This window comes from Galeopterus variegatus, unplaced genomic scaffold (genome assembly GCF_000696425.1).
Source record: "Galeopterus variegatus unplaced genomic scaffold, G_variegatus-3.0.2 Scaffold3995, whole genome shotgun sequence".
NCBI lineage: Eukaryota > Metazoa > Chordata > Mammalia > Dermoptera > Cynocephalidae > Galeopterus > Galeopterus variegatus.
Genome location: NW_007730106.1, coordinates 64,921 through 90,531, shown reverse-complemented (window position 1 = coordinate 90,531; position 25,611 = coordinate 64,921). Strand labels below are relative to the sequence as shown.

At 47.0% G+C, this 25,611-nt stretch overlaps 1 protein-coding gene and 1 pseudogene across 1 annotated transcript in view; both read left to right on the top strand.

Moving 5' to 3' along the window:
* The first annotated feature begins 8,855 nt into the window (after positions 1-8,855).
* On the top strand, positions 8,856-10,111 carry LOC103602053 (annotated as a pseudogene).
* A 9,321-nt stretch (positions 10,112-19,432) lies between these two features.
* Positions 19,433-25,611, top strand: part of LOC103602058 (leucine-rich repeat-containing protein 20) — a gene marked incomplete at its 3' end in the record, with an annotated part of 57,043 nt that continues 50,864 nt past the window's right edge. Inside the window, exons 1-2 of the mRNA XM_008586450.1 lie at positions 19,433-19,495; positions 25,255-25,399. Coding sequence (XP_008584672.1) covers positions 25,318-25,399 — 82 coding nt within the window. The remainder of the gene's footprint in view (positions 19,496-25,254; positions 25,400-25,611) is intronic.

Here is a 25,611-nt window from a genome sequence, read left to right as displayed (position 1 = left end):
CCACAAAATGCCAAATATCCAATAGATAGAGAGGTGAGTACATGGAGGCTATGACTGAATTGTGTCCCCTCAAAATTCTATGCTGAAGCCCTAACCCCCAAAGTGACTGTATTTGGAAGTGAGGCCTATAAGGAGGTAATAAGGTTAAACAAGGTCATAAAGTTGGAGCCCTAATCTGATAGGGCTGGTGTCCTTATGAGATCAGGAAGAGATGCTAGAGTTCTCTCCTCCATGTGAGGACACAGCGAGAAGGCAGCCAGCTACAAGTGAGAAAGAGAGCCCTTATCAGGAACCCCATCAGCCAGCACCCTGACCTTGGACTTCCAGCCTCCAGAACTGTGAGAAATAAATTTCTGTTGCTCAAGCCACCCTCTACAGTATTTTGTTAAGATAGCCTGAGCAGACAAAGACAGGGGGTTATCTAAAAGTCTCCATTTTATTCTATAAAAATAAGTTTGAAGGGCTTCAGAGTTCTCAGTCTCATGTTCTCCTGTGTTCCCAACAGGACTTTTTCTGTTTCCCCTGATTTATTGGCATCAGAGTTTAAACATGCCCAAGTCTCTCCAGGTTTAAACATCCCTCCCCAGGTCCTGAGGCCCTTCCCAGCTATGACCACATTTTCTTCCCTTCCTTGTAGCCAAGCTTCCTGAAAGAGTCGTCTACACCTGCCAGTCAATTTCCCAATGACATCCACTCACTCTTCAATCACTTTAGTTTTGGCCTCTACCCAGCCATTGCACAGAAACTGCTTCGATGTCACATCCAGTGGACACTTTTTGGTCTTCATCTGACTTCTGTTTTCTTGACCCCTTCTCCTCCCTCAAGTTTCTGGACACTGTTCTCTTCTGCTCTGCTTCGTTCCTTCCTTGCATCTCCTTGTCAGGCTCCATCCACCATCTGCTACCCTTGTGCCCCTCCCATGAATGCTGATGTCCCCAGGTTTTGCCCTTGGCTCTCTTCCCTTCTCCCTACTCAGCTCCTCGCCCACTGCTATTGCTTCAGCTTCAGCTGATGACTCTCAAATCTGCAGGTTCAGCCCAGACTCCTCCCTGAGCTCCTGACTCAGACATCTGACTGCCCCCTGGATGTCCCTCAAGCACATCTAACTGCACGTCTCCTAAATCAAGCCTGTCACCTCCCCCTCTGCTCCAAATCCTCCCACTCCCTCTCTTGGTACACGGCACTATCATCCTTCTGATCCCTCCACCCAAAAACTAAAGGTCAAGCTCGATTCCTCTTTTTTCCTAACTCCTCATATCTAATCAGTCACAATGACCTGGCTTTTCTTTCCTTAGTTATAAGCATCTGCCTGTTTCTATCTTTTCTGCCTCTTAGTCCCATATGGAGAGCCTGAAAGATTGTGATGTATCCATTGTCTCTTTGTGGCATTTTTTTAACAGGCAGAGAGGAAATGGTCTTTTGTTTTTTCTAAAGCTGCATCAGAAAAGTGTGCTGATGTCTGGAGTATCAAAATTTAGTAGATTTTTTAAAAACTCTCTGTTCTCGGAGGCATTCAAGGAGAGGCTTTGGACCCCTTGTGTAGGATTCTGTAGTGTGGAATACTGCTTTAGGTACAAGGTGGGACTGGACCAGAGGTGGCACTTTGGTGGCCACATCTAGTTCACAGATGCATTGTATTTGGCCCACATATTGTTCAAAATGGTTCGATGAGTTTCCAACATTAAAAAACCTGGAGATTTCAATATAGAAAAATGGATTTCTGGCTTTTCTCAAAAGATCAGATTTAGTAATTCTTGGCCCAGAGCACAGCATCAATACATGGAGCTTCCCCATGGAAGACGTGGAGATGGACCATTCTCCACAATCTTCACCTCCCAACCTCATTCATTTATGTGACTACCTGGACCCTGGAAGCATCTGAGTTTGTTACACCTGAACTAGATATGCTCGCATTTTCATCCACCCTGTGATTTTTAAAAACTATTGTTCTTAGGCAATGGAGGAAAGTTCCTTGGGATTTCCTCTAGGTTTCCACATCTGACTGATCCTTATAAATCCACTTTCCCTAGTTTCTTCCAGTAAGAAGTGTTATTGAACCCATCTGCTTTTGGCCTCTCTTCTTACTTTCCCTTTCCCGTCCATCCCAACCATCTTTCTGTTTCTAATACTCCTCTGGCTCAGGTCTTGAGCTCTCTTTGAGGCCCATCTATTCTAACACTGTGTCTCTTCAAAGCCCAGCCTTCTCAGGTATTTCAGTAAATAGTGTGTGTGCCTGATCTTGCTATTGCTCTGGCAGTTTGCATGACTTTCAGGATAAGACATCAGAAGATAGGTAGGTGGAATGTTCTTATATAAGGTTCTGAATATTCCCTAACAGATGACAGAAAAGCTAAAGACAGTCCAGAGGGCTGTTGGACCATTGGGAATGCCTTCAGCTGCAGGTAACAGAAAATACTCCTTCAATGGCTTGAATAAAAGCCATATAACAAGATGTCCAGAGTTCTGAGGTTGTTGGAGTTGGGTGAAGGCCTCTCTCTTATGGTCAGGGGATGGCAACTGAAATTGTGGCTATCATATTCACATTTGATGCAGGAAGAAAGTTGTCCCATTTTACCAGAAACATAAACACACCCAGAAATCCCCAGCTGATTTCTATTTTTACTTCATTGGTGTTATGGGTTGAATTGTGTCCTCCCTCCCACAACCCTGCAAAAGATATGTTGGAGTACTAATCCTCAGTACCTCGGAATGTGACCGTATTTGGAGAAAGTATCTTTACAGAGGTAATCAACTTAAAATGAGTTCATTAGGGTGGGTTCTAATCCAGTAGGACTGGTCCTTATAAAAAGAGAGATTTGGACACAGAGGCAGACACACATAGAAGGAGGGCGATGCAGGGAGACACAAGAAGACGGTCATCAATGAGCCAAGGAGGAAGGCCAGGAACAGATCCTGCCCTTGCAGCTCTCAGAAGCAGCCAACTCTGATTTCCGTGGTTTCAGACGCCCGGCCTCCAGAACTGGGAGACAATAAATTTCTATTGTTTAAACCCTGCCACTTGTGGTACTTTATTATGGCAGCCTTAGCAAACTAATACAATTGGCCAGACCACAACACATGATTTCCCCTGGTTTCCCGAAAAGAAGAGAAAGTGAGTATTTAGTTGGCACATTACTGCTCCAAATGAAATGGGGGTTCTATTGGTAAGATGAAAGAGGGGGGTGGATATCGGAATAGCAACCAATAGTGTCTGCCAATATCCAGATGAGTCAAGGACAAGAAAGGCTGATCTTCAAGAAAAGGCGAAGACGATAGATGAATTGATGATTTACTGGCCTGCTGATAACTAAACAATGGATCAATAAAGACTTCCTAAGCATGTAGGGTCTCCAGCCCTGTGCCATGTAGCAGGTAGGTCAATGCCAGTCTCAGTCCTTCCCTCAAAGTGCTCGTAATTAGAATTATGGGCATAGGGCCGAGCCCATGGCGCACTCAGGAGAGTGCGGTGCTGGGAGGGCAGCAGCGCTCCCGCCACGGGTTCGGATCCTATATAGGGATGACTGGTGCGCTCACAGCGCTCACTGGGTGAGCACGGTGCGGCCGCTCTCAAAAAAGGACAAAAAAAAAAAGAATTATGGGCACAGAAGATCTGTATTTATAAACCATATTTCCCTGGGCCCCAGTAGGCTGAAGGTGAAAAACAAGGTTTATTTCTTTGGCTTAGTACCTACCTACTGAATTGCAGGAACAACTATTCCAAATCCCCTCCTTTGACAGTGTTAAATTAAGTTTGGCCTAAAGGTTTCTTCGGACATAGTGAACTGTAACCTAACTTGATGTGTAGACAGATTGTAGCCTACTCTTGCAACAAGTAGCCGAGTCTCAGCCAATTTACAGGCATCCAACTGTTCCACCTCTGTGCAAATAAGGCAAATGCCCAGCTGTAACCAATCCAGTTGTTTCTGTACTTCACTTCCACTTTCTGTATGTACCTTTCCTTTTTCTGCCTATAAATCTAGCCAACCACACAGCAGCCCTGGAGTTGCTCTGAACCTATTCTGGTTCTGGTGGCTGCCTGACTCACAAATTTTTCTTTGCTCAATTAAACTGTGCTAAATTTAGTTTGTGTAAAGTTTTTCCTTTTGACAGCAGAGTCTGCTAATTTTCCCACAGTATCCAGTTTTCCCTTCTTTTTAGTAATAAAAATCTACAAGTTTTATCTGGGCACATGACCACCCAGCCATAGATCGCATATCCCAGCCTCCCTTGCAGCCAGGTGTGGTCATGTGACTAAATTAGGCCCATGGGATTTAAATGAAGGTGATGTGTACAACATCTGGGTCATGTCCTTAAAGGCAAAGTGGCTTGCTCTGGACTTTTCCTTTTCCCCATCCTGCCAGCTTAGAAATGGTATAACTGCACTAGCAGCCTGGACCCAGAGATGGAAGGATCTCTGTGGAAGATGACAAGTAACTGGCCATCTTGTTTCTTTTTTTTTTTTTCCTTTTTTGTCTTTTTTAGTGTCCGGCAACGGATCGCAACCCTCAGTGTCGCGCCAGTACCGGACCGGGACCGGCAACAGGATCGCAACCCTCGGTGTTGCGCCGGCACCTTGCTCAGCCAGTGAGCGGGAACCGGTCTGTATGTGGGATCCGAACCCTCGGCGGGAGCGCCACCGCACTCACAAGCGGCGCACTGTAGCAGTGCACCACCAGGCCGGCCCCTGGCTATCTTGTTTCTAATGACCTTTTGGAGCAGAGCTGTCAGCCTCCCCTAAATCACTTGTTTCATGAGAGAAACAGACTATTTTATGTAAGCCGTAGTATTGTGGGGACTTTGTTACAGCAGCTTAGGTATACCCTAAGTGATATCCTCCCTGAGAATTAAGTAGGCGTTCCATGTGTACTTGCAGACATAGTTGTCCTTTAAGACTATTAGGGGAGCACTCTCTGCCCTGACACAATTTACATAAGTTTCATTTCCAAGTCACACAGCAGACCTGTCTCTGGCTTTCAGTTTCTCACTAGGACCCAGAAGCTGGGGGCGGGGCTAGAGTGAAGCAGGCAAGACACCTGAGTGCAAAACTTAAGGAGGAAGTTACCTTCAGGTTTCTGCAAGTGTGGGGTTGGCACTAAGGAGTGAGTGCCTCCTTAAGTTTTATTCCTTGGGCTTACAAGGTCAACAATTAAAACCTGAGCTGCACAGAAAGCCTTCCCCAGAGAATCAGCAGCAAAGCAGCAATTTAGTTCAACCACAGGGCTCAAGCGCTGGTCCTCACAGGAAGTTCCTCCATTTCAGAGGTAACCAAAGGACAACAAATTAGATCCAGTGAAGAGTTTAAGTGGTGGGAATGGTGAATAATCCAACACAGAACTGAAAGAAAAAACAATAAAACCACAGATCAGCGACAAAGTTCTGATATCAACCAGTAAAGGTCTAACACCACCAAAGAACAACTATAAAACCTAGATGGACTGGAAGCCCCCCTGAGCTCCCAAACCAGGGTGGAGGGAGCCCATGGCCTCAGCTCCACCACCCTATGTCTGCATCCAGCCCAGCAACAACCACTAGGCCCCTGCTGGAAGCACCCCAGCCTCCTGAGCCAGGGTGGTAGGGGGTTGAGGAACTCAGCCACACCCCCTCAAGTCTGAATCCAGCCCAGCTGGCCAGCACCGAGCCTCCAGTGCGAGCTCCTTGGACTCCCCTGCTGGAATGAGGGGGGTGCCATGGGCTTCAACCACACACCCGCTCCTTCCTCCTCCTCCCACCCTATTCCCATCCCCTTTTCCCCTTCCCCTCCCCGCAAGAGCTCCACAACATCTTGGAATGTAAAAAAAAATAATAATAATAATAAATTAATTAAAAAAAAAATATATATATATAAAGTTTGGTATCTTGGGAGCCTCTGGTATCTCTCCCTAGTCCCAGCCCAGCCAGAAGCCATGACATTTTCATTAAAAGACTTTAAAATATTCTTGCTCTTTGACCTGCTAATGAAGTCTTTGACTTCACTGGGAGGGGATATGATGGTTTTAAGGTACCCACACAACTTCCACCTCCTTTCCCAAACTATTCCCAGGAGTAGTGCAGCCTCCTTGACCCCTTGTGGTTGGAGTATGATAAATGGCATTTGAATCTTGACTCTGCCGTGTACAAGCCACATGATTTTGGGCAAGCTGTTTGGTCTCTATGCTCAAGTTTCACATCCCTAGAATGGAGATAACACTAGTAGTTATCTCACAGGGTAGGGTTCTGAACTGAGAAAAACATGCTTGTAAAGTGTGGATCACAGCCTGCTCAGGGTGACTCAGAAACAGGTAAGTGTTGGCATTGTTACTGACACCTCCACCTGGATGTTCACTCTCATTTCAAACACGTTGTTGGACATGCTGAACTCCTGATCACCCCCTTCTCCAAACCTGTTCCTCTCGAGGCTTCGGTCATGGCACCACCCAGTAAAAGCTCAAGTGAGAAGCCAGAGTGGCATCCTCAACACCTCCCTCTTTCAGCCCCCAAATCCAACCCATTGCCAAGCCCTGTCTTGTGTCTCTCTGTCTCCTAGTGCCATCTCCTGTCCCCTGGAAGACTGAGAGAGTCTCCTCATTGCTCTTCCCATGCCCTTCTTGGCCCACTCCAATCCCCCTCATTGCAGTCAGAGGAACCTCAAAATACAAATCAGATCTTGTCATTTCTCTGTGCAAAACCCCTAATGACTTCCAACTGCATTTATTATTATTATTATTTTTAAAGATGACCAGTAAGGATATCTTAACCCTTAACTTGGTGTTGTCAGCACCACACTCTCCCAAGTGAGCCACGGGGCTGGCCCCCAACAGCATTTAAACTATGCAAGGTTACCAAGACCAGCCCAGTCTGACCTCCACTCACCGAACCGGTCTCATCCTATGCCCTTTCTTCCCTCACTGCATACCAGTCTCACAGGCTTTCCGTCAGGTTCTTGCAAACACCGGCTCTTTGCAGCGTCAGGGGCTTTGAATGTCCTCTGCCTGGGACACTGTTCTTCCCCTCTTGTTCTGGTTCACTCATACTCTTTCCCTAGGCCTCAGCCTGAGTGCACTTTGACCCCCAATCTAAATCAGCACTTCCTGTTAGTTTCTCTCCCTGTACTTTCTTTCAAGGTGCTTTTCACAAACTATAATGATAAAATGTATCTGTGTGTTCCTTTTATGTCTGTCTCTAATATCTAATTAAAAGTTCCAGGAAAGCAGCAGCCATGTTTCTTTTGCTAAACACGATATTCCTAACACCTAGCACAGTATCTGAGGCAAAATGCACGTTCAATCAGAATTTTGTTAGAAGAATTAGTTAAGTATCAGAATAAAACATCTGTGAATGTAAATATATGTGCTATATAAACTCACAGTAAATAAAATAGGAATTTGGATCAGTGAGTACTCATTTTGGGCTCATTTGGCCCAAGAAATCTTCTTGGAAGAGTAGTGAGCCACCCATCCATTCACTCATCCATCCGCCCACTTGCCCAACTTCCCGTGCCTCATTTCACCCAATGCTTGCTCAACATCTATTATGCACATTGATTCAAAATATTGAAAGTTGGAGAGAACCTAGAGATCATCTAGTACAGTGGCTTGCAAGTACTTTTTTTTCATCCAGACATGCACACTGGAATGCAAGCATTTTTAACGTTGACCCATACTACAAAAATACATGTTTACATCGTGACCCAGTACATACATACATATGTTGTAAAGAACTTACTTAAACAAAATGTTGATTAAATAATACCCTTAGGTATGAGTCTCCCGTTCTTTTCTATTCTATTCTGTGTATAAGAAATGTTGGTGTTAGCCCCCATGGCTGGCAGCTGCTGACATGGCTCCTAATGATTCCAACTTCCTGGTATTCATGCCCTGTGTAATCCACTCCTCGTGAGTGTGGGCTGGACCTAGTGACTTGCTTCTGATGAATTGAATGTGGTAAAAGTGAGGGGACGTCACGTCCAGGATTAGGCTGCAAAAGACTGTGAATTCTTGCCAGCATTCTCTCTTGCCCTCTTGATTGCTTGCTTGCTCTGATAAAGCAAGCTTCCATGTTGTGGGATGATCTACGGAGAGACCCGTGTGACAAAGAACTGCAGGAGGCCTCTTGTCAACAGCTTATAAGGAGCTGAGGTCTTAGTCCGACAGCCGGCAAGGAACTAAATCCTGCCAGCAATTATGTGAGTGAGGTAGGAAGAGCATTCTTCCCAGTGTAGATCTGATAGACTGTGAGAGACAGTGGGAGATGCAGAGCCAGAGGACCCAGCTAAGCCACTCCCAGGTTCCTGACCCACAGAAACTGTAATATAGTGAATGCTGTTGTCTTTAGCCATGAAGTTTTGGGGTAACTTGTTATGCATCAATAGATAACCAATACAGCCACTAAATTGATTGATAGGTAATGACATACATTGAAAAACACTGATCTAGTTCTAAGGGCAAGTTCTGTGCTGGGCATGAAAGGGAGATTCAAGGATGACCAAGACCTGGACATTGCCTTCAAAGAGCTTTCAGTGTCTTTTGAGGATCTAAACATTTAATAGGATGCATGTATTTCTAGGGCAGAGTTCTAGGAGGTTACAGTAAAGCTAACGAAAGGTTCACCCAGGCTGAGATAGACCATTGTGACAAGCACTGCGGTATCTCAGTTGCCGAGTCCTCGCTGGGGAAGATACAGGCTTCACAGGAGGACCCAAAGGGGTTTCCACACCCAGAAAGGCTTAGAACAGGGAGCAGGAGCCCATGAAGAACTGCTCAGGGAAGGATCAAAGCGGCCACAGAGGCATTTAGTTGCAAGACTGCTCTTGGAAGTTAAGGGAAGGAGCAACATGGATGCAACTGTGGACATGGATCTACTATACTTATTGATTAACTATGAGAGATGATACCAAAATAGAGAAAACTGGAGAAGGTACCTATGCAGTGATGTATAAAGGTAGACACAAAACTACAGGTCAAGTGGTGGCCATGAAGAAAATCAGACTGAAAAGTGAAGAGGAAGGGGTTCCTAGTACTGCAATTTGGGAAATTTCTTTTTTCTTTCTTTTTTTTTTTTTTTGTCTTTTTCTGTGTCCGGCAACGGATTGCAACCCTCAGTGTTGCCCCCGTACCGGACCGGGACCGGCAACGGAATTGCAACCTTCGGTGTCGCCCCCGCGCCTCGCTCAGCCAGTGAGCGGGAACCGGTCTGTATGTGGGATCCGAACCCTCAGCGGGAGCGCCGCCGCGCTTCCCAAGCGGTGCACTATAGCAGTGTGCCACCGGGCCGGCCCTCTTTTTTCTTTTTTAAAAAGATGACCGGTAAGGGGATCTTAACCCTTGACTTGGTGTTGTCAGCACCATGCTCTCCCAAGTGAGCCACGGGCCAGCCCCGGGAAATTTCTTTAAAGAACTTCGTCATCCAAATATAGTCAGTCTTCAAGATGTCGTTATACAGGATTCCAGGTTATATCTCATCTTTGAATTCCTTTCCATGGATCTCAAGAAATACTTGGATTGTATACCTCCTGGTCAGTTCATGGATTCTTCATTTGTTAAGTGGCTGGCTGGTATGGAGAGCTGAACCTTTGACCTTGAGTTATTGGTACCAAATTCTACAGGGGATTGTGTTTTGTCACTCTAGAAGGGTTCTTCACAGAGACTTAAAGCCTCAAAACTTATTGATTGATGACAAAGGAATAATTAAACTGGCTGATTTTGGCCTGCCAGATTGGAATACCTATTAGAGTATATACACAGTGTTACAGATCTCCAGAAGTGTTGCTGGGGTCAGCTCGTTACTCGACCCCAGTTGACATTTGGAGTATAGGAACCGTATTTGCAGAATTAGAGACTAAGAAACCACTTTTTCATGGGGATTCAGAAATTGATCACCCCTCCAGGATTTTCAGAGCTTTGCAGACTCTAATAATGAAGTGTGGCCAAAAATGGAATCTTTACAGGACTATAAGAATACATTTCCCAAGTGGAAACCAGGAAGCCTCGCATCCCATGTCAAAAACTTGGATGAAAATGGCTTGGATTTACTCTCAAAAATGTTAGTCTATGATCCTGCCAAACAAATTTCAGGCAAAATGGCACTGAATCATCCATATTTTAATGATTTAGACAATCAGATTAAGAAGATGTAGCTTTCTGACAAAAAGTCTCCACGTTATATAGAGAACAGATAGCTGTATTTTTACTGTTAACTCTATTCTTGTTTTGTATATTTCTCTTTGCTGTAAAACTCAAGCTGTACTTCTTCTAATTTCAGAAATATAACAAAAATGTAAACATTCTATATGAACTTAAATATAATAATTCTGTATATGTGTGTAGATCTCACCGTAACAACTATTTGTTACTATAATAAAACTATAAATCTCTTGGGGGGAAAAAAACCTCAAAAACCAAAAAGTGGCCACAGATCACATCTTACTTCCACTGTAGTTGGAGCTTGAGGATGACTCAGTAGTTTAGGGAGAGCATGGTGAGAGCTGCTGTGAGTATCAAATGAGTAAACACGTATAAAATGAAGTGCTACGTGTTGTTGTTTTGTTATTTAGTCCTGGTCCTAGTAGTGTTCATCTGCAACTTCTGAATTACCAGTCCCACGGCTCTTTTCTGTCCTCATGCTCCTCACCTCCCTGCAGCATCTGGCCCTGCTGCCCAAGCCAGCCACTGAACCTCTCTAGGCCCCTGCCTTCCTGGGGCCAGCCCTGCCCTCTCAGCCTCCCGCTCCAAACTGCAGATGCTCCTCTAGTCTCCCTCTTCAGACCTGCCACCTCTCACTGTGCACTCTCGCTCCCTCTTGCGCTCTCTCTGTCTTTCTCTCTCTCCGCCTCTACTTCCCAGACTTTGTTGGACAGGTCCAAATGGATGTGCACTCAACATCACTCCCAACATATCTTAAATCCTGTTCCTCTTTATTCATCCTTAACCCAGCAAGTCTTCCTACGAGCTTTATCCCTCCAGAGAGCACAGCTGTGTTCCCCCATACCTGACACTTCTCCCACACATTTTTCTCCTTCATCCCCACATCAATTTCCAAGTTCTGCAGAGTCTATTTCAGAGATATCTCTTGAATTGGTCTTTTTTCTTTTCCCTCTGCAGCTACCTTGAGTCAGGCCCTGTCTTCTTCACACAGACCACCAAAAGGGCTTTCTCCTGCGTCCTTCCATAGCTTAGAGGTTGCACGTGTAGGCTGTGGAGTTAGACTATGGAGTTAGAATTCTAATTCTACCGCTTAGTAGCTGTGTGACCCTTGATGACCTCTGTAACTCCTCTATGTTTTAGTTTCCTTATCAATAAAATAAGGCTGCTAACAGATGTGTGTGCATGTGCGTGCGTGAAGATTAAATAATATAAAGTGCCACATAGAAAAAACGATGGTTCTTTGGGCTACTCTGCTGTTCTGCGCTAATAATTCAATTACCGTGATCATCGCCCATGCTATAACAGAATGAAACATTCATGAAAATAAAAAATTATTTCAAAATAACAAAGGACCTAATAATAGTCCTGTTTTATAGGAATAAACAAGTATTTAATGCTACATTAAACTAATATGTGGTTTGAGATTGGGAAGAATGAGCCACTGATCTTGTAAATAAACAATTTTGGCACAAATATGTTATCTGTTTGGTAATTTTTTATGTACATATTTCATAAGTAAGTCCATGACATGTTTTCCTTATGGGAAGCTAAATCTTCTTTCAAGCTCAAAGCAAACCTTGCTAGAAAAGCAGTTAAATGCTTCGTGTTGATGTTCAGATAACTCATTGTTGCAAACAAACTTTAAGTAACCAATAATAAAATATGTTATATTAGGTGGATATTCAAATATTGATACCAACCCCCCCAAACATGAATACTGATGCCATGACAAAATGCTCTCTCTTCACAAATTTTATAGAATTTTTTACCACAGATACTTTAAGTGTTGAAGTTCACTTCATCTAATTGTTTTTCAAGTTGCAGACAACTCAAAATTTCCTGGGGGCTTATTAAACATACAGATTCCTGAGCCCTGTTCATAGACATTCTATTCCTACAGATCTAAGCTGAGGTCCAGGAATCAGTATTTATTTAAAAGTCTTCCCAAGTGTTACTGAGGCCTGCCAGGATTGGAAAAGAGTGGTTTTAGTCCAACCTTCAACTCAGCCTGGATACCTTTATCCACATTCCTAATAAATTATTGCTTAAATCTGCTTTGAACCCTTCCAGAGGGGGCAATCCCATTTCTGCATAGTTTGTTAATCTTTATTGGAAAAGTCTGATTGTGGAAAGCTTTTGTTTGCATTGAACTGAAATGGGTCTGCCAGCAACTTCCTTGAATAGGTCTAGCTCAGCCCTCTGGCACAGCAAGGATTGTTATATATGAAAGCCCCTCAAGTATTTCCATATGGCTTTCCCCTGTCTACTTTTACATCTAGATAGATGGTTCTCACAAACAATTGTTCACAGATCCTCTATCGTATGAGGTATCCCTGTAGCCTACAGCACCATCCACATACTCTTCCCAGAGCTTTCCCTGCCACCACTGCCAGAACTAGGGTTCTTAAACCAGTTTATGAGCCACTTGGCCCTACAGAGCACAGAAGCAGCATACTGCTGGAGGATGTATTGATTGTGCATACACCAGAGCGGTGGCTCTCAGCTGCCAACATGCCAAATGATGCCACAATGTGAAGAAATTGTTACCAGTACATGGTGAAATGAGAAAAATAACTGAGAACAATGTGGCTAAGTTTATTTGATCTAAAAGATTGTACTTTCTTTCTATATTATGTCCTGCCCGGATCCTTCTTCAAAATCCTCCTCTTCCTCCACCACCACCACCACCGGCCATCCCTATATAGGGATCCGAACCCATGGCCTTGGTGTTATCAGCACCACACTCGCCCAAGTGAGCCACAGGCCAGCCCTAAAAATTATTATTTTTTTTAATAAAATGAAACTATAAGTATGATAGATAATTTTTTTTAGTTTACTTGTTCGTTTGTTATAATAAAACATCAACAATCCTATGTTGATGAGCCCTGTGTCTTTTAGAATTGTACTGGCCCATGAAGACCAGAGTCTGGGAACCACTGCCCTGGCCTTGCCTCACCTGCTGATATACCAGTGTTCTCTGATCCAATTCTTTTTTTTTTTTTTGTCTTTTTCCGTGTCCGGCAACGGATCGCAACCCTCAGTGTCGCCCCCGCACCGGACCGGGACCGGCAACGGGACTGCAACCCTTGGTGTTGCTCCCGCGCCTCGCTCAGCCAGTGAGCGGGAACCGGTCTGTATGTGGGATCCGAACCCTCGGGCGGGAGCGCCGCCGCGCTTCCCAAGCGGCGCACTATCCAGTGCGCCACCGGGCCGGCCCGTCTGATCCAATTCTTGCCTCTCAAATACCTGCCACATCACAAGATACTATGACTCACAAATCATTAAAAAGAAAAAGAAAAAAAGAGAAGAAAGATAAGAAAAAGTGATAATTCTATCTTAGGTATAAACAATATTATTATTATTTTGAGTCATCCTATGCTCTGTTTCTTCATCTCAAATCACTTCTCTAATCACATCACTCCCTTGCTCAAAGGTTTTCCAAAGCTCTTCATTACCTAGTGTGGGAAATTGTTTCAGTCAGGTCCCAATATGTTTACTCCTCTTTGTGTTTACAGCTTTGGGTGGCTCTGGGCTTGGCCATGTTTTGGCTATTGGGGTAATAGCAAATTGGTGCCACAGAGGCTTGAAAAGTGTTTTCACTTTGGGGCTTGCCTTTCTGCCCAGGCCGGCGTCCCGGGTGATGAGAGGCCATGTGGAGTAAGGCCACAGTCTGGCCCAGCTGAGGCCCCAGACCAACAGCCTGCCAGACGTGACTCTCCAGCCCCAGCCAGGTGCCAGCAGGCTGCAGAGATCAGCCGAGCCAGCCCAGATCAGAATAACTGCCTAGCCCAGCTGACCTACAGAATTGTGAGAAATAACACATTTGTTGTTGTAAGTCACTAAATTCTGGGGTGATTTGCTGCACAGAAAAAGTTAATCGAAACACCCAGTAAATCAAACACCAAAAGGCTCTCAATATACCTTTTCATATCATTCCCACTGCTTCCTTATCCCCCAGCCTTCAGCCAGATGTGAACACTTGGTGTTCTCAGGAACACCTCATGCTTTCTTGCTTCCAAGTCTTGGCACAGCTGAGCCCTCCTCCCGATGGTCTTCCCTTCCTACCCCCTTTCCCACTCTCGTCCTCTTCTTGGCCTTCTGTGCCTATTGAAATCCGCCCCATCCTTTAAGACTTACTCAAGTATCATTTCTTCCTACAATTGTTGGGCATATTGGGAGCAACCTGTGCTTGAAACTCTTTAGTTGGTACTTCAGAACTCATATTTCTCTTTGTTGCAATACGACGGTTTTTCCCAAGGTGGCAGCTGTGTGTATAAGGGCACTGCTGTGAGTGACTTATTCCCTTTTCAAACCTCTTTCTATCATTTTGAATAAACCAAGGTGCTTGTGTGTCTCTACCATCTCACTAACGCTAACTCCTTTTATAACAGAGAACAAACTTAAGTGCAGCCCTTTTTCAGACCACGGTAATTTGCTAGGACTTAATAAAGTTGCTTCATTTTCATTGTATTTATTTATTTATTTATTTGGCTAGCTGGCAATGGGATCTGAACCCTTGACCTTGGTGTGATCAGCACCACACTCTCCAAGTCAGCTAACTGGCCAGGCTGTATTTATTTTTAAGGTTGTGTTCTATCTATGGCAATTGATATTGGTTTCCATTCATGGTAATGATATAAAGTTTCTTTTTAAAATAAGCATTAAGTTAAAAAGTGAGTTAATTTAAAGGAAAAAAATAAGTAAACAATAGTATAATGTGCTGGTAAACCATCTCTCTGAGAAAAAGGAAGTCCTGATTTGTAGTGTGTGCTGATTTCCATGGTGTAAATTCTCCCACCATCCCTCTTCCAAGTGACCTCGGTGCTGGCACTGGATGCCGAGCTGGGAAGAGACACGGAGGATGAGCAAGTCCTCTGAGCCTGTGCAGCTGGCTCCAGCTCACCACTGGGTGGGGCTCAAATCTAGCAAAACCCAGGAAGGGGGCAGGCAATGGCCGAAGCTTGAGAAATGCCGTTTTTACAGTCACTTTTTGTATGAATCTTATTTCCCACAGTAGAGAGCAAGGGCCTTGAGGGTACTGGCCTCTTCTTACTCATTTTTGCAACCCTGCAGTAGCTGGTGGGGGGTTCGTGGGGGGCACCCCTCACCAGGCTGAACCTTCTGGGAGAGGGACTGAGTGATCTGCTCCTTTACCTTAGGTTGGCGGTGACTTGGAGTGACCTCGAGTTCTTGTCTGTTGGTAACTCAGCTCCAGACAGGGGTGTGGCCCTGGGTGGAGGACACAAGGAGGCACAGGATGATAGGAGGGGACTCTCACACATGTCAACTGGGACTTTACATTATGTTTTCGTTCAAATGCGCTTTTCCCTCCAGAGGTGTGAGTTGGGGCTAATATGAGAACAGATGCAAAAGGAGAGATTTAGCACCTTGTATCAATTTGCTAGAGCTGCGCTAACAATGTACCACAAATCCTGTGGTGAGAAATTCATTGACTCACAGTTCTGGAGGCTAGAAATCCAAAATCAAGGGGTTGGCAGTGTTGGCTCCTTCTGAGAGCCGTGAGGGAAGGATCTGTTCCGTGCCTCTCTCCTTAGCTTGTGCATGGCCGTCTTCTCCCTGTGTCTCTTCACTGATCTTCCCTCTGTGCATGCCTGTCTGTGCACAAATGCCCCCTTTTTATAAGGACACAGTCATATTGATTAGGGTCTACCCCAGTGGTCTCAACTTCAAATCGATTACCTCTGTAAAGACCCTATTGCCAAATGAGGTCACATTCTGAGGTGATGAGAGTTAGGACTACAACATATCTTTTTTTGGTGGGGATGGGGGACACAAATCAACCCATAATAGGCCTTGAGATTGCTTCTGGAAATTCTTTGATGGGAAGTGGTCCCCATCAGGGTCTTCAGTCATAGCAATTGAGCTGCTGGCTCTGTCTACAGAATAGCATCTCTTCCATACGTGCCCTGAGAATTTATCCTGCTCAGTGAGGGGCAGACCCTCCAGGGAACAACCATATAATAATTTTGTCATTACAGAAGAGATTTCCTATCTGCAAGTAGCTTGCGAGACTTTTGTGCATAAATAGGGGCTCTGTCCAGGCCCTGGCAAACAACTGAGTCTCACTGTTCATAGGTGGAGAGTGTACGGCTTCTGACTCAGACAGCTGGCTTGGACCAGGCCTCTCTGGATCTTTTCAGAGGAACCTGTTTAGGGCCAACTGAGAACCCTCGGTGGGGCTTCCCTTGCACAGCTCTACCTTTCTAATCCTCTCATGTGCTGTTCTGTTTTTGTTTTTGTTTTTGGCGACTGGTCAGTAGGAGATCCAAACCCTTGACCTTGGTGTTATAACACCAAGCTCTAACCAACTGAGCTAACTGGCCAGCCCTTGTTTTTGTTTTATCTATCTATCTATCTATCTATCTATCTATCTATCTATCTATCTATCTATTTATTTTTTTGGAGGCTGGATGGTAAGGGGATCTGAACCCTTGACCTTGGTGTTTCAGTTGCTATTCTGAAACTGAAGGTAGCAATGAATGCCCTGAGGTTTCTAGACCCCCAGAAGTGAGGGATAAAATTTTTGCCAACTGATTGCCTTGAATGGAGTCAGTAAACACTGTTATTGAAAATCTTAGTACTGCCAATAATTCTTTCCCGAGCACCCTCTATGTGCTAGGTGTTATGGGAATATTTATTGAGCACTGTGGTAGATTGTAAAATTAGTCCCAATTCTCTACTCATCCCTGTACCCATGTTCTTTGCAACATGACTTTGCTGCTCCTCCCATCAGGAGGTGGAGTCTGTTTCCCCACCCTTGAATTTGGGTCGGCCTTGCAATCTGGGTGTGGAAGTGAAGTCGTGCTGACTTTGAGTCTAGGCCTTGAGAGAATTTGCACAATTTCATTCTTGCTCTTGAAACCCTGCAGCTTCATGTGAACAAACTCAGGCTAGCCTGCTGGTAGATGAGGCATGTGGCACACTTGCCTTGGTTGACAGCTAGCCACCCTGCAAAAGCAGAGGCCTCTGGTTGCCTGGCAATGAGGGAGTCTAGCTGAGAGCAAAAGAACTGCCCAGCTAAGCCCGGCCTAAAATACTGACCCACAACACCATGAACTAAATAAGTAGTTACTATTTTAAGCTGCTTCTAAGTTTTGGGGGGGGGGGTTGTTTGTTTTTTTTAAGGTAGCAAAAGCTGACCAATACAAGCACTCACCAGTGCCAAGCTCTTCTGGTGTATTTGAAATCAGCAGAGTCTTGGGAGAAAAGAATTGTGCAGAGATGGTACAATCATGGGTATAACACAGTAAGAGCTCTGGAGAAGCAAACACAGTAGGAATAGAAGAGGTGGCATTTGAGCTAAGGAGCAGTCTTATCCATGTGGAGTTGGAGGGTGCAGGATAAAATTCCTGGGAGAAGGGACTGGGTGAGGTAAAACATGAATGTGGGGAACTCTGGGCTGGGGTATCAGTCAGCAGTACTTACTGAGCCTCTACTATGTACATGGAAGTTCTGAACTGGCTATCTCAGGTCTGTGTATGGCCTAGCAGGGGAGAGGAGACATCCATGTGCAAAAGTTGGCCAGAAATGTAAGGGTGGTTTTAAATGAAACAGAAGTAGCTGTGTCTGTTTTGTCCAGGTAACATGTATCTTGGCTTGGTTAGAATGGGACTCTACCCATTTGTTATTTATATCTGGTACTTGGTCTATATCTGGCAGGGACGCAGTGGCGACGAGGTTGGGGGAGGTCTTCACAGTCTTCCTGGGAAGGCAGAAGAGGGAAGAAAACATGGTTGCTCAGGCATCTTGAGGGCAGGGTCTGTGATTCATCCCAGTATACCCTAAGACACAGGGCCTTGCTTATACTAGGCATTCGGATTTAAAAGACTCACTTTGTAGATATTTCTCATCCCATTCCTTTTATTCCTATTCACCCATTGTGTTCATTTCCTAGGGCTGCTGGAACAAATTGCCACAAGCTGGTGGCTTAAAACAACAGAAATTTATTCTCTAACAATTCTGGAAGGCCGAAATCAAGGTGCAGCAGGGTTGGTTCCTTTTTGGAGGATCTGAGGGAGAATGTTTCTTGCCTGTTCCTAGCTTCCGGGCCCTGCCAACAATCCTTGGCATTCCTTGGTGTTCCTTGGCATTGCTCAGCTTACAAGCACATCGCTCCTATCTCTGCCTCCATCATCACGTAATGTTCTCCCTGCATGTCTCTCTCTGTGTCTCTTCTCTTAAGAGAACTCTAGTCACACGATGTTAGTGGCCCACCCTACTCCAGTGTGAACTTAACTACTTACACCTGCAACAACCCTATTTCCAAATAAGGTCACATTCTGAGGTACTGGGAATCAGGATCTTAACGTATCTTTTTGGGGGGATACAATTCACCCCATGACATCCACCAAGGCCCAAGGGAATGTGTGTTCCTTGTCTGACTGCCTCAACACCCAGAGGCAGAATTAAATGCTCTTTCCTAAGGACTCTCACATACTTAGTCCATGCTTCTGTTTATTAGAGCATTTGACAAGTTTATAATCTTCACTGGCTGAGGCAGGGCCTCATCTCTTTTGTCTTCCCACGTTGTCTAGTAAAGGGTATACGGTGAATCCTCTATAAACTGAGGCCTGTGAAGCGGCTCCCTTACCCCAGTGCCTATCATGGCTGGCACGGACCCTGTGCTAGACATTCCATGCGTTCCTCAATTACCCTGTGAAGTAGGTATTTATATACCTCAATCCCTAGTTTATAGATGAGAACGTTGGGCTTTTTTTTTTTTTTTCTAAGAGATGACCGGTAAGGGGATCTTAACCCCTGACTTGGTGTTGTCAGCACCATGCTCTCCCAAGTGAGCCACGGGCTGGCCCCAGAACGTTGGGCTTTAGAGAGGTGAGGTAACAGTGTAGACAGAACGACTGTCTCTTAAAAACCTGAAGGAGGGCATCATATGAGAAGTTCCCTATTCTCCCTGTTCACGTTTTAAAGTACCCCGATCTGGCTAGTTCAACTCACCCATTCCCCTGAGAAAACTAAATCGAGCACCTCGGTTCTATTGATCTCGGGACGTGTTGCACGTTCCCGTCTACACCCCCGCCCTCCCGAGCATTCTGCCTCCAGAAGCCGCACACAAAGCGGTTCCTCCCTGCCTTCGGGAGCGCGCGGGCCGCCTGTCAGCGCGCGCCATTCCCGGGCGCGGCGGGGGAGCCGCGTGCTGATTGGTTGCGCGGGGCCCGGGCCCCGGGCCTGCTCCCGCCCCGGAGCCTGTCCTGACGCGGCGATTGGCTGAGCGGCCGTGCGCGCAGAGCCCGCCTCCCCGCGCGCCCCGCCCCGCCGGCTGGGAACTTGCATGCGGCGCCGCCGGCGGCCGAGGGAGCGTGACTGCGCTGCGCAGGGCGCTAGGAGGCATTGTCGCCGTAAGTGGAGCCGAAAGCGGCCCGGAGCGGGGCCACACGCTTCGTGCCCCGCAAAGTAAACGTGGTCTGCGGCTAAGCGTTGCAGGGGCTGGGGGAACAAGGGAGAGAAGTGTCCCGGTTTTTGCAGCGGACCCTCCCCTCCCCCAGGTCACCCGGTGGAATGGAGCAGCGGCGCACCAGCGGCGGCTCTTGTAGCGCCAAGGGGCTCGGCACGCGCGGTGCTTGCTCGCACACTGCGGCTGGACCCCCAAGGCTCGCGGGAGTGGGTGCCGCGGTGTCCAGGAATAGGGAGCAGGGGGAAGCGCTCCCGGGCGGGCCTCCATTCCCCGCGGGGGGCGCCCTTGCTAGGAGAGGCTGCTGTGTATTTCGTCCCCGAAGCGACACTTTCGGGGTTTGCTTCCGCTCTGGGGAACTGCAGACGCCTGCCCCAGAGCGGGCCTCTTGGCCTCCGGACAGTGTGGGAGGCCCCCGTCCCTTTGTGATCACCAGCGTTCTCCCCTCGCCCTGCTTTATTCTCTCTAGTCCCCGCCTGCCGGGCGAGCGGGGCGCCGGCGACAAGGAGCCATTGGCTGCGGGCACCGGGGGTGGGTGAGGCGGGCCCCTGGCGCTCGGTGCGCGGGGACCCTGGCCTGGCCACCGCGTACCGTCCTGGGAGGCGCAGCCCGAGGATGCCTAGATGCCCGTAGGGGAGCACGCGCCGGCTCCCCGAGCCCCATGTCGCAAAAACAAGGCGCCGGCGCGTCCCACTCACGCCGCAGCGGGCTTCGGTCCCTTGGGTGGGAAAGTGGGTCAACTCTGTTCAGGTCTAGAGTGGGCTTTGCGGGATCAGGGGATGCAATGAAACCCGCGCCCCTCTCCTCCTCACCCGTTCCCCAGCTTGGCATGGTCGAGAGGCCCCGCTGGAGCCGGCGGCGGGGGCAGCTTGCACACATGGCTCAAGAGGCTCGGGTTGCCGGTCGGAGCGGCCGCCAGGCTCTAAAGTTCACAATTGACCACGCCGGTAACTAAATATAGGAGCAGCTGGTGCGGTCGGGGTGTCAGGGCGGCTCCTTGTAGACTTCTCGGGACTGCAGATAAGGTAGAGTTCTCGCTGTTAAGGGCAGGAGTCGGGGGCCGCTCTCAGGGTTTAAGCAAAAATCCCCCTTTCTCCAGCTTTGTATCCGGGTGAAACCGGGTTCTGGTCTGGCCATACAGGTGAACCGTATTGCCCGCTCCCACAAAGCCGGACAACTTTTTTTCTGGCATTCAAACTATTGTATCCACACTTCCTGTGTGCACCTGTTTAATCCCCTATTTATCAGTATTGACTTAGTGTGGGAAGCACTTAACGGTTTGCAACGTCCTTTCTCAAAAGTTAGGTGTCAGTTATTTCTCACAACAACCCAGTGAAGAAGGCAATATTTCCATTTTACAAATGGGGCTGCTCAGAACACAGTTTTCCAAAACTCTGGTTGAATTAAGCTTCTCTGCTCAGAAACCTTCTTGGTTCCCTGCAGAGAAAGGGAGAAAAGACAGCTTTCTAGGAGGACCGCCAGCTCCCTCCCCCCGTAATCTGGGAACAGGCTGGCTGCTGTCTCCCTCTCTTCTGCATCTCTGTGCACCTGCTGCTCAGATCCTGTCTCTGTTCCTTCCCCCTGGACATGCCACATGCCTTCATGGCTCCCTGGGCCTGGCGTCTTGGCTGTACTGGCATCCGGCTCATTCTCCCTCCCAATGGGAAGCTTGGTCTGGTTCATACCCTGACTCTGTTCCTTTACTCCCTCAGTGTGGGCCTAATAGAAGGTGCCCAGGAAATGTTTATTGGATTTTAACATTTCCCAGGAAAGCAGAGTTGGGGGTGTGTGGAGAGAGAAATGGGGGGAAACAGCAGTAAGTAGCACGTTAAATCCTGTGTAGAAGGATCTCTGAGATTTGGAGTGCATTCCTTGAAATTTTCTAGGGTCCCCCTTCCAGTGCCTGGGACTGGCTGGAGCTAGTAGTGCCATCTGGCTAGGGTTCCCCAAGCACAGATCAGGCCCATGTGGGCTGATGGTTCCTGTTTCTCCCCTTTGGGGCATTCTCTGACTCTTTATCACCTGCATGTGGGGTTGGCCTCAAGGAATCTAGAACTTGGGCCTCTGGTTGTCCTGGGGCCCTGTGCTTAGGTTCTGGTCCCAGGAGGGCTGTCTTATGTTCTGATTGCTTGAGTGATGTTGACATGGTGATTTTGGGTTGACTCAAATTGATATAGACAGGAGCCCCTCACATTGTAGGGGCAGCCCTGCCTTGGGGGTTTACACTCAGAGTGGGTCCACAGCTCTCTGTCACTTGTGTGACATGAAAAATTTTCTATCTTCTCAAAAACAATTTAAAACAAAAAAGAAAAGAACAGCTTTCTTTATTTTTTCTTCCCTCCCCCTGCCCCACAGCCTTTCTCTCTGGACTCTTGTTACATGCTAAATAAATTCTTTCTCTATTTTGTCAAACAATCCCAGCCTTGGGGCTGAAAGGAATAATAAGTGAAGTTGGACAGTCTTGTTGGTGCCCTTTTGGTGGCCCAGGAGCCCACTCCAGCCTCCTGTCATTCCAAGTTTGTTCTTTCTTCGGTCTGGGGCCCTCTTACCCCATCTTGGGACCAATACAGCATGCGACCCTGCTACCCTTCCATCTCACAGCCCTGCCTGTGCCTGTCATCTGGCCTGAGAGAGGGTCTGTCATCTGGACTTTATGAAGCAATTCTTCCTTGTGGGGGAAGGGGTAGTTTTAGGTGAAAAGAGGGTGGCTTCCTAGCCAGTTAGTGAGGGTGGAGATTTTAGGCAGTAGGAACCTTTTAGGGGTCTAGGGCACATCTATGCTGTACCCAGAGCATCCTCTGGAATACAAGAGGCCCTTCTTCCTAGTGAATTTTTCTGACACCCATACTTTACATGTTGTTCCTGTTCCTGTATCCACTCTGACCCACATTATAGGGTGTCTGAGTTTGCCACCAGTGGTGAGGTTTTCAATCAGACTTGTTTTCCTCAATGACTTATGGCACCACATGCCCCTCCTGGTGGCAGCTAGTAGAATTGCAGGCATATTGCCTGATTGAAAGTAATCAGCTCAAGGGCCGCCAGTGGCTCACTCAGGAGATTGTGGTGCTGATAATACCAAGGCCACGGGTTTGGATCCCATATAGGGATGGCTGGTTCGCTTACCTGGGAGAGCATGGTGCTGACAACACCAAGTCAAGGGTTAAGATACTGGTCATCTTTAAAAAAAAAAAAAAAAAAGTAATCAGCTCAGCAGATCCCACTAGGGTCAGCACAGACCCTGGGCAGCATGGCGATTTATCTTCCCTTCCCTCTCTGCATCACAATTGCCTTAGTGTTGTTCTTCAGAAAACTCTTCCTCATCAGAATCACATCAGAGCTACTTCCTGTATTTCCTTCTTCCCTCTTTAGTCTTATGTTCTATACCTATTACCTGTAGATGCTCAATAAATGTTTATGATTATTGATGAGGAATATCGGAGATGGGGAAAGGAGGGAGCATGGTATGGTGGGAAAAGTTCAAGGCTGGGAATTAGGAGACCTGGGTTCTTTGTTTCCCTCTAGCTGATTTGCTCCCCTCTTGGGTCCTCAGTTTTCTCATTCGTGAAGAGTTAGAAAAAGGCACCAAGATTCCAGCAACATTGCTGTGATTCAGGCTTAGGGGGATGGTCTTAATGGCAGCATGGTGAAGGTGTTGGGCCCAGTTTGTCACAGTCCTTCCTATTGCCTACTGTCCTACCTTGGCCCAACCTTATGCAGGTTGCCTACCCAGCACCTTTAAGCATTTGAATTTATGGCCCTTTCCAATTTCAACAGTGTTTTAGATTTGTCCTAAGAGTCATTTGACTCTTGAAACCCAAATAATGGCTGTTGATCATCATCATCACCACTGGGCATACTAACTAAACATCTGTATTTAGTGTGTGGTATAAAGTTCAGGGAGAAGCACTGTATAGATCTACTCTCTGTCCCAAGCAATCTGCTAACAGGCCAATGAGGGGGACAAGTATGTATAAACATATTTCTAAAAGCTCATGAACAACCCAAGTGACTTGTGCTAAGTCATTAAGTGCTGCTAAACCTCAGAGGGAGGAGAGAATACTGAGGGCTGGGACCTTCAGGGAAGACTTCCTGGAGGTGGAGAGATGGAAATTCTACTCATTCCTTAGAGACGAGTTCTACTGAGTTGTTTGTTCAGAGTCACATAGGTATTAACCTGGGATTAGATGGTAGTGTCATATCTGCACATGTGCTGTTTTATCCTCTAAACTGGCATTTATTGAGCTGGGCTCTGAGGTAGGCAGGTATATATTTTTTGTTCAATCTTCGTTTTAACCCAGCAAGATGGGTGTTAATAGATCTCCTGCTCTGTTGAAGAAACTGGGGCCCAGAGTAGTTAAGAAACTCCCAAGCCTTTTCAGCCAATAAATGGTAAAGTTGGGCATTTGGCCTGTCTCTAAACAACGGTATTTTCCCAATGTACCATGTGTCTCACACCTTCAGTGTCAAGCTCCTTGGTGGAACACATGCACGTACAGAACACACACTAACTCCCCTAAGGAGATGTGTGGGCTTGGCCTTGCCTGCCCTGCTTATCCAGTTGAGCACATGGAAACTTTTTCTTGGTGTCTGCTAGCAGCTCTGAGCACTGTCTGAGCACATGCCCCTTCTCTCTGCCCTTTACATTCTTATGCCTTTGACCCTTGAAGTTCATTGAACTTCATTGAGTTCATTGGAGTTCCTTGGAAGCTGGGATTCAGGTCTGGGGGCAAGGAAGGGTGCTGACCTTGGCCCCAAGTTTATTCCTCTCTTTGTGGGGTGCTGCTGGTGGTGATGTGGGGGACTTTGTAAAGAAGAGGACACTGGATGTGGAACTGGGCTGATGTGATTATTGCCAGTTACTCACTTTGACTTTGGCCAGGTCACTTCACCCCTCTCTATGCCTGCGTTTCCTTCTCTAATAAACAGGGAGTTGGGGACATTTCTATGTTTTTATGTCTTAACACCTTATAATTTTGTCTTCCTAACCCTTCTTTCAGCCTCTTCTTACCTAGTGATCCAATTTCCCTTCTTTCATACCCTGCCCCCCATAGATAAACTCAGCATCAGGCTGATAATCAGGTCTGCATGCTAATACCATAACCTTCCCTCTACATTGGCACATGGGAAGGGAATTCTTAGAGACCACCCACTAGACAGTGAGCTCTAATCAGCTCAAAGGGCTCTGATTTGTCTTTGCGTCCCCACTTTTCTCTAGGCAGGAGGAGCCTGGCAGAGACAGGTGGGGTGAATAGGGGAGATGGAGTAGTTGCCCTAGGAAGTGTGGACAGGGCTCTGGCTCAGAGGCTGTGGGATGGCCAGTGTCTTTCCCCTGCAGCTGGCTGCACCCTGCCACCTCTCCAATGCTCTGCCTCTTGAGTGAGTCACAAGCCAGTGCACACGTGAGTTTTCACGCCTGGCCACTTGTCAGGCCCAGGCTCCATGTCTGGTGAGGTCACACATGTTGATCCTCCCAGAGAACTGGTAGGGCCTGGCTACCTTCACCCTCTGACAGGCAGATCAGCCCCTGCAAAGGCCAAGCTGGATGTGGCCTTGACTTTGGGCTCCTCAGGAAGAGGTGAGTGGCCTGGGGCCCTCCCCGCAGGTTTCCCTTCAGCCTGGGTCCCTGGTGAGGGTGATGCTGGGGATGCATGCTGGGTGGGACCCCGGCTGTCAGGCAGGCGCTTCATGGCCCTGTGTCTTCTCCAGGCTTGGGCCCCTTTGTGAGCAGCAGACCGGCCTGGGGGCTGGCATCAGGACACCTGTGTCTGCATGCTGAAGAAGATGGGTGAGGCTGTGGCCAGAGTTGCGAGGAAGGTCAACGAGACGGTGGAGAGTGGCTCCGACACCCTGGGTGAGTGAGGGCAGGGCTCTTCCAATGCCTATGAGCGGTTGGTGAAATCAGCTTAGAAATGAAATAGAAAGATGAAAGAGACAATACCAGTTTGCACCCTTGTCATGAGGATAACTGTTTCCTGGAACTTTTATTGCAACTGCGTGTAGTTTGTATATAGCAGGATCCAGTCTAAGACATACTTACTATGGGTCATGGTCAAAGACACTCAT